The sequence below is a fragment of the Gossypium hirsutum genome, chromosome A09, assembly GCF_007990345.1.
Source record: "Gossypium hirsutum isolate 1008001.06 chromosome A09, Gossypium_hirsutum_v2.1, whole genome shotgun sequence".
NCBI classification, from domain to species: Eukaryota; Viridiplantae; Streptophyta; class Magnoliopsida; order Malvales; family Malvaceae; genus Gossypium; species Gossypium hirsutum.
In genome coordinates, this window is record NC_053432.1 from 5,742,221 (window position 1) to 5,751,804 (window position 9,584).

A 9,584-nucleotide genomic window follows, 5' to 3' on the forward strand; every position below is an offset into this window, starting at 1 on the left:
GAAACATCCAATAATTCAAAAATAATAATTTTCATATTTTCTCGTTAATTTAAAATTAATCTTCAATATCACAAAAAAAATTAAAAGTGCAAAAAAAATGATATGCAAATGTTGAGAGTTAATTTTTTTTAAATCAAGATTAAGTTAACATAATTTATAATTACAGAGAGTTAAAGTTACTATTATACCAATTTCAGAAACTATTGCTCATAGCCCGTTAATGAGAAAAAAACAAAATTAAATAATTAAATCACCATTATATATATATATTTAAAAAATTGATCACATGACTTGATTTTATTAATTCCTAAAAAAAATAAAATTTCTAGTATCATCAAACTTACTTCCATTTTTTTTTTGGCAAAATGGCATCTTTTGCTACATTTATTGTTGACCAGATTTTGAATCCTCAATTATTATTTTGATTTAAATTCCTCAACATAATTTGGCAATTTTTTCTATTGAAATAGTAAAACCCAATGGTAATTTAAACTATTCTAATAGAGGGATTAAACTATTAATATCATATTAATTTTTTTAATTTAATCAATTCAACATTAAATATCAATTTAAATACCGGTAAATTATATATTAAAAACTATAATCAAATTGTAAATATGAGTGTACCAATTCAAAATCTCATAACATATATATTAAAATATATAATTAAATTTGCATAAATACCGACTCAAATATGTATAGAACATGAAGAACTTGAATTTTATATGTTAAAAAATAAAATAAAATAACTCGGATAGATTTTATTTGCATCTATTTTTTGATTAATACATCAAATTCAAGTTTACAATTTGACTTGTCATTTTATATATGAATATATATCTAACATTTAAATTGACAACTACATCAATTATAACTGTCTTTATCTATTTTACGATCAAAATCTAATTTTATTCAGACCTATATGATATTGAGGTAAATATTTATTCAAAAATATCAATAAATGAGTTATATTTGGACTAAATATGAATTTAGAATATTAATATGAAAAAAATTTACTTAATATCTTAATCTTAGAAGTTAGATTGAATTTCAGTCTTTCTATTGAAAAAAATTGGCAAATTAGTAATTGTATGTTGGATCAAAAAGTAAATTGATCATTTTTATTGTTAAAACCAATGTAGTTAACGGAATAATTAGATAATTACATATGATACGTAATATCTATCTCGTGCTAACATACAAAAACTAATTTTTAAAAATTAATTTATTCAATAACGACTAATTTATTTATTTATTTTTGATAAAACTTGATATTTGATGAAATTAAAACAAAATATTATTTAAAAAATGCAATAGGTTTGACCAAGAGTCTAACACATGCATTCTCTACCCTTCTCACTACATAACTTTACAGTTTCTCTCTTTATATGTACACTCATTCAAGCACTCTTTTTATGCTCTCTTTTTATGCTGCTTTGCCCTTTACTTTTCCTCTTTTTTTCCCCTTCTCTTCACCTTAGTTCTCGAACTCAAAAACGACATTGTCACGTTTTCGAGACCTTGAAAAAGGGAAGAAAGATAAAGAAGCAAAAAAAGGGTCTTTACTCTTTAGATCTCTCATTTCTTCTTTCACCCTTAAGAGATTTTCTTTCTTTCTTTCTTTCAATGGCTATTCTTCAACTCAGTTGCTTTTGAATCCAACTCAACTCAATTCATCCAACCTCTTCCTTTCTTCTTCTTTAGCTTTGTTCTTTTGAGTTTACAAAAAAAAATGGCTGAACCAACTGAAACAAAAGCAGTCCCTGAAGCAGAAAAGAAGAAAGAACAAAGCTTGCCATTTTACCAACTTTTCACTTTTGCTGACAAATATGATTATTTGTTGATGATCACTGGTAGCTTAGGAGCTATCATCCATGGTTCTTCAATGCCTGTTTTCTTCTTATTATTTGGTGAAATGGTTAATGGCTTTGGCAAAAACCAATCTGATTTGCCCAAAATGACTCATGAAGTTGCCAAGGTTCACTTTTTTTTTTAAAGACCAAGAATTTTACCAACTTTTTTTAGATCTAAGATCTGTTAACTTTCTTTTTTTCTCCTTGTTTAATGCAGTATGCACTCTATTTTGTGTATCTTGGTCTTATTGTCTGCCTATCATCATATGCAGGTATATAATTTTTTTTCTTCCCTTTTTGTTTTAAATGTATGCAAATCTTTGATAGGAATGGATGCATCATGGTTCACAAGTGACTCGTGCAGTGTAGTAGCCCAGTTTAAACCAAAACGGACCGATGGGTGCGTGCCCACATGGTCTTAAAAGCCTGTCTCTTTGTCCTTTTGTTTTTCTTCACTTGTCAATCTTAACACCCTTTTACCAAAAACCCTCACTTTCAATTATATTTTAATATTCAACATTATCTTCTTCTATAGTCCCATCTCTTTCACTGTAACAAGTAATTTTTTTTCGATTTTACAGAGATTGCATGTTGGATGTACACTGGGGAAAGACAAGTAAGCACATTGAGAACGAAGTATTTGGAAGCTGTTTTGAAACAAGATGTTGGGTTCTTTGACACCGATGCAAGAACTGGGGATATTGTTTTTAGTGTTTCCACTGATACTCTACTTGTTCAAGATGCCATCAGTGAGAAGGTAGCTTCTATTTTTCTCTTTAATTGTTTCATTTGCTAATCTGGGTTTTTTGGGGACAGTTTGGATGAAATAAGGTTTTTCTTTGAGAGTTTTAAGGATAGATCACATAGTTCATTAATGGTTTGTTTTGTCTGAAATTTTAGGTAGGGAACTTTATACATTATCTGTCAACATTCTTGGCTGGTTTAGTGGTTGGTTTTGTGTCAGCATGGAGGTTAGCCTTACTGAGTGTGGCAGTGATCCCTGGAATTGCCTTTGCCGGCGGCTTATACGCGTATACATTGACCGGCCTCACTTCGAAGAGCAGGGAATCCTATGCGAATGCCGGCATAATTGCCGAGCAGGTGAGCATGTTTTGATTGTGTTCTGGATTATAAACTACTTGTCTACATGTTTCGATTGTCTCATACTACAATGTAAGGCTTTTGTCTAAGTAATTAATCACATCAACAGGCCATCGCACAAGTTCGTACCGTGTACTCATATGTTGGCGAGAGTAAGGCCCTTAATTCTTATTCAGATGCAATACAGAACACACTTAAACTCGGATACAAGGCTGGAATGGCTAAGGGTTTAGGGCTCGGGTGCACGTATGGCATTGCTTGTATGTCTTGGGCGCTTGTTTTCTGGTACGCTGGTGTTTTCATCCGGAATGGACAGAGTGATGGCGGCAAGGCATTTACGGCTATTTTCTCAGCCATTGTTGGTGGCATGTAAGATCTTAAGCTCATGTTATCTTATTGTTAGACGCCATTAAAGATTAAGCTTTACCGGGGATTATATTGTTCGAAAAAAATTACTATTGCAGGAGTTTGGGTCAGTCATTTTCAAATCTTGGGGCATTTAGTAAAGGAAAAGCAGCTGGTTACAAACTGATGGAGATTATCAACCAAAAACCCTCCATAATTCAAGACCATTTGGACGGGAAAGTACTGGAGGAAGTTAATGGCAATATAGAATTCAAGGAAGTGACTTTCAGCTACCCATCGAGACCGGATGTTATCATCTTTAGCAATTTCTCGATTTTCTTTCCAGCAGGAAAGACACTTGCAGTTGTTGGTGGTAGCGGCTCTGGGAAGAGTACTGTTGTCTCTCTGATAGAGAGGTTCTATGATCCTAACCAGGGTAATCAAGAGACTTCTGTCGTGTTTGAAAAATGAAAATGTTTGCTCCTTGGATTTTAGAGTTCATGTTTATGTTTTTTGTTTTGGATAAACAGGGCAGGTTTTGTTGGACAATGTTGACATAAAGACACTGCAACTTAAATGGTTACGTGATCAGATTGGACTGGTAAATCAAGAACCTGCTCTCTTTGCGACTACCATCCTTGAGAACATACTATATGGAAAACCCGAGGCAACAATGGATGAAGTGGAAGCTGCTGCTTGTGCTGCAAATGCTCACTGCTTTATTACCCTACTCCCTAATGGATATAACACGCAGGTTGGTCTCCTCAAGTTTAAGAATCTAGTCGAAATTTGAATTTGTATTTTGTATTAATTTGTCTCGAAATTCAGGTGGGAGAGCGAGGAGTCCAACTCTCTGGTGGCCAAAAACAAAGAATTGCGATTGCTAGAGCCATGTTGAAGAATCCGAAGATCTTGCTCCTTGATGAAGCAACAAGCGCACTCGATGCAGGCTCTGAGAGTATTGTTCAGGAAGCTCTTGACCGGCTAATGGTCGGGAGAACAACTGTAGTTGTTGCTCATCGACTCTCCACCATAAGGAATGTTGATTCTATAGCTGTTATACAACAAGGGCAAGTTGTTGAGACTGGAACACATGAAGAGTTGATTGCAAAGGCAGGGGCGTATGCTTCGTTAATCAGGTTCCAAGAAATGGTCGGAAATAGAGACTTTGCTAATCCATCAACTCGCCGTTCACGTTCAACACGTCTAAGTCATTCACTGTCAACTAAGTCCTTAAGCCTCCGGTCTGGCAGTTTGCGAAACTTGAGCTATTCTTACAGTACCGGTGCTGATGGCCGGATAGAGATGATATCAAATGCTGAAACAGAACGTAAAAACCCAGCACCGGATGGCTATTTCTGCCGGCTTCTCAAGCTAAATGCTCCCGAATGGCCCTATTCAATCATGGGAGCCATTGGTTCCGTGCTTTCCGGTTTTATAGGACCAACTTTTGCCATTGTGATGAGCAATATGATCGAAGTCTTTTACTATACAAATCCTACCTCTATGGAAAGAAAGACAAAAGAATACGTTTTCATCTACATCGGAGCTGGTCTATATGCTGTCGTTGCGTATTTGATTCAACATTATTTCTTCAGTATTATGGGAGAAAACCTCACAACACGAGTGAGGCGGATGATGCTTGGAGGTATATATATTTTCAACTACAAGTCCCCTTTCCGTTGCCTATCTTTTATTAATTTTATGGTGTTTTTCTTCTCAACTCAGCAATTCTAAGGAATGAAGTCGGATGGTTTGACGAGGAAGAGCACAATTCAAGCCTTCTTGCAGCCAAATTGGCAACCGATGCAGCTGATGTAAAATCCGCGATAGCCGAAAGGATCTCTGTGATACTACAAAACATGACTTCACTTCTCACTTCATTCATTGTCGCCTTCATAGTCGAATGGAGGGTCTCTCTTCTCATCCTCGGTACCTTCCCTCTTCTAGTCCTCGCAAACTTCGCTCAGGTAAAAATAATCTCACACATTGATTCCATTCCACCATTTTTGACCTATATACGTCCACTAGGGGGTCATATGGGTTATTATAAAAAAATCCGACATGGCTCATCTCCATTTCACTGCACATGCTTCCTCCAAGTTTGATGAATCTACTTTTATGTATATATATATAATATTAACATTACCCCAATGACTATAATCAGTGGTGAATAAAATAATCAAGATTCCATACTTCTGAGAAAGTGTTCTTGCTATAGCAGTAGCTCAGTTTCTCGAGGTTATAAACTATTATATATATTTTTCCCTTGGTTGTATTCCCTTAAGTCAAAATTTCAAACTTTGTGTAGTTTCTCTATCATTTTTATATATATGTATATAAATAATGCACCGACACTGCAATATTACAGTGTAAATCAGTTTTTTTTAATGGCTTCTGGGGTTTTTTTCCTTGGAACCTGAGCTTTTGTTGTATAGCAGATACCACCAAATATACATGATATAGTTTCAAGAGATTCTTGCCCCCGTGATCATTTATATAATTCATCATCTTTTTATGTCTTTTTTAGGTTTTTTTTAAATCTTTTGTTTTGTTTTTTTATACAGTGTGTCAGTATTTTTTGACAGTAGAACAGTGTTTTATGGCAGTGCCAAATAGTAAGAAAATTTCCATGTAAATAATGTGTAGGATTTTGCATATTTCCTGACATTTTCACCTTAACAAACCTTTTCCGACGCTGTAAAATTCGAAAAGCGAAAATTATGTATGTCCGTGGCCGTATGCATGTTCAAGACCGAGTAATGTAGATATTTGTACAGTACAATTGATTCTGTTTTATTTTGCCCTGCAGCAACTTTCACTCAAAGGGTTTGCTGGTGACACGGCGAAGGCGCATGCAAAGACAAGCATGATTGCAGGTGAAGGTGTAAGCAATATTCGAACGGTTGCAGCATTCAATGCACAGAACAAGATCCTTTCACTGTTTTGCTACGAACTCCGAGTTCCGCAGATGCGAAGCCTTCGTCGCAGCCAAACATCGGGTCTCCTTTTTGGCTTGTCTCAGCTTGCACTTTATGCTTCGGAAGCTCTCATACTCTGGTATGGAGCTCACCTTGTTAGCGAAGGTGTTTCGACCTTCTCCAAGGTGATTAAGGTTTTTGTGGTATTGGTGGTTACTGCGAATTCTGTGGCGGAAACTGTTAGTCTCGCTCCCGAGATCGTTAGGGGTGGTGAAGCTGTTGGTTCAGTGTTCTCGATTCTAGATCGTTCAACTAGGATTGACCCAGATGATCCAGAGGCAGAACCGGTTGAAACAATTCGTGGAGAAATTGAACTCCGTCATGTTGATTTTGCATATCCTTCGCGACCTGATGTTAGTGTGTTTAAAGACTTTAACCTTCGAATCCGTGCTGGCCAAAGCCAAGCACTTGTTGGAGCTAGTGGCTCTGGCAAGAGTTCAGTCATTGCATTGATTGAACGATTCTACGATCCAACAGCCGGAAAGGTTATGATCGATGGAAAAGATATCCGGAGATTGAACTTGAATTCTCTTAGGCTTAAAATTGGATTGGTACAACAAGAACCAGCCCTCTTTGCTGCCAGCATTTTCGATAATATCACTTATGGAAAAGAAGGAGCAACTGAAGCTGAAGTAATCGAAGCAGCTCGAGCAGCTAACGTGCACGGTTTCGTTAGTGCGTTGCCTGATGGTTACAAAACACCTGTTGGTGAGAGAGGCGTTCAACTCTCTGGAGGTCAAAAACAAAGAATCGCCATCGCAAGGGCTGTACTTAAGGACCCAACAATATTACTACTAGATGAAGCCACCAGTGCACTTGACGCAGAATCAGAATGTGTGCTACAAGAAGCACTTGAAAGGCTCATGAGGGGCCGCACGACGGTACTTGTGGCTCACCGTCTCTCGACAATAAGAAACGTCGACAGTATTGGAGTAGTACAAGACGGGCGAATCGTAGAACAAGGCAGCCATTCCGAATTGATTAGCCGACAGGAAGGAGCTTATTCTAGGCTCTTGCAACTGCAACACCATCACATATGAAAGTTTTTATTTTTTATTTTAATTGAATCAACATGGGCTTGTTGGGTGGTATAATTATGTTTGGGACCCTTTAACCTTTTATGTTTTTCATATTTTCCTTTTTTGAATGATGATAGTTGTAGATATTGTTAAAGTGGAGACTGTATCTTTGGGTACTACTGCCCCATTTCCAATGGGGTTTCCAATGTTAAATTATTGATATCTATGGTGCATAACATAAGTCCCCTTTTTTTCCTGTAATTGGTTTTTATATAATATTATAAAGTGCAAACTCTAGACACCACTTTTTTCTTATTTGCATGTGCCTGCTGCTACTGTTCTGTTCTAGATGAGGGCATCTCTTTTTATCCAGCCATGTTACTCATATTCAATTTCCTAATAGTATGTATCTTTTATTCATGACTTCAATTTGGTAATTATTTTTATATTTGGGGTGTCAATTTTTTTCTTGAATTTGGTAATTGTTTTCATATTGGGTTTAATTTGGCAATTATTCTCATATTGGGGTTCAAATAATTTTTTTTCTAAAGTTAGCTTTTGATATTTCTTTGAAAAATCTAAAGTTCGAACCTTGAGTAAAACTACCATGAAGGTCTCGTATTAGGAGGTAGATTGTATTTTGCCCCCTCTACTAAAAAATGGGTAAATTAGTCCCTATACTTTAGATCAAAGAGAAAATTAATCCTTTCTGTTAAAATTTCATTCAATTGTACTATTAAAAAATGGTATAGCTGACGGAATATCCAGATAGTTACACGTGATGAGCCATATGTACATCATGCTAACGTACAAAGACCGGTTTTTAACAGTAGAAATGGATAGAGTTTTTAATAGAATGACCGATTTGCTCTTTGATCTAACATATAAGAACTAATTTGCCCCTTTTTTTTAGAAGAGGAGACTAAATGCAATCTTATTTCTTGTATATAAGCCTCTATGGTACTTTTATTAACATCAATGTAGGCACAATTATCAAGTTTAAGGACTAATTTAAATAAAAATATGTTCAAGCATCGATGTGAAAATAACTTTCAAGTTTAGATACTACATTAGGAAAAAAGTTCAGACTCCAATATAAAAATAATTCACAACTTAAATACTAAATAGTGATTTAACACTAAAAAAGGACAAACATATTCATGGAATGAAATCATTGTTAAAGCAAAAAACATATTTGGTGTAAAGTTGAAGTCTAAGCTGCAACTATGAGCAAGTTTTTGAGTGCATGCACCAGTAAATGTAGTGTACCCTACTTGAATTCTTGAGTGTTTTTTTCTTTTTGGTTTTGTTTTTCAAAAGTCACCATCTCCATATTTCTTGAAAAAAGCAAAATAAAGCATGTGTAAGCTTCTACCATCTGAATGATTATAGATTTCACTAAAAGGTCCATTTTCTGTACTTGCATCTGTCACAAAGTTGAAAAAAATAAAAAATAAAAACCAAGTAAATTTCAAGGGAGTTTGCCCCCCCATGCAACACTAACTTTCACCGTTCATAAATATTGAGATTGTAGGGTAAAAAAAAGGAAGTTTAAATCACTATCAGATAATTTTTCTTATATTTTGGTTTAAATTTTTATTTGATTCAAATTAGGTATTGAATTTGATAATTGTTTTTACATTAACTTTTGAATTTTTTTTATCCAAGTTAAGCCTTAAAATTGGCAATTATTCCTATATTAGGGTTTAATTTTTTTTTGTCTAAGTTAGTTTTTGAAAACCCTAAAGTTCAGGCTTCAATATAAGAATAATTGTCAAGTTCAGGCTTCAATATAGAAACAATTGCCAAGTTAAAGGACTAATTTAGATAAAAAAATTTCAATCCCTAATGTGGGAACATTTGCCTAATTCATGTCTCAATGTGAGAATAATTACTAAATTCAAGACCTAACTTGAACCAAATGAAAATTTAAGTCCCAATGTAAGAAATATTGTTAAGTTCAGCCCTTTAAGAAAAAAAGGATAAAAAAGCAATCAATCAAAGGCCTGGCAAAGGACACATATAATGGAGGAGGGGTTTTTCAGTTCTCTGAGTCTGAATCTGAAATGAAAAAGAAAAATCAACCCCCCATGGAAAAACAGTGGGGTGGGGTCATATATTTGATTCAGATTTGGCAGTGATGAATGATGATGATGCATCACTATCAAACATTTTCATATATGGTTGCCTTGCCTTTCATCATACATACATACATGCATACATGACCTGCAATGTTTCACATTGTGCTGCATGATAAACATCACGTATAGTTGCCATCTCAAACA

At 35.0% G+C, this 9,584-nt stretch overlaps 1 protein-coding gene across 2 annotated transcripts; it reads left to right on the forward strand.

Moving 5' to 3' along the window:
• The first annotated feature begins 1,395 nt into the window (after positions 1–1,395).
• Positions 1,396–7,532, forward strand: LOC121202896 (ABC transporter B family member 19). Of its 2 annotated transcripts, XM_041077453.1 has the most exons (10): positions 1,396–1,978; positions 2,071–2,125; positions 2,435–2,610; positions 2,754–2,954; positions 3,064–3,323; positions 3,419–3,735; positions 3,830–4,053; positions 4,128–4,947; positions 5,028–5,269; positions 6,112–7,532. In XM_041077453.1, the coding sequence occupies exons 1-10, from the start codon at positions 1,733–1,735 to the stop codon at positions 7,318–7,320; spliced, it is 3,750 nt and encodes a 1,249-aa protein (XP_040933387.1). In that variant the 5' UTR covers positions 1,396–1,732; the 3' UTR covers positions 7,321–7,532. The 2 variants fall into 2 exon arrangements, with proteins under 2 accessions (XP_040933387.1, XP_040933388.1); XM_041077454.1 differs by lacking the exons at positions 1,396–1,978; positions 2,071–2,125 and adding an exon at positions 2,159–2,253.
• Positions 7,533–9,584: the final 2,052 nt, after the last annotated feature.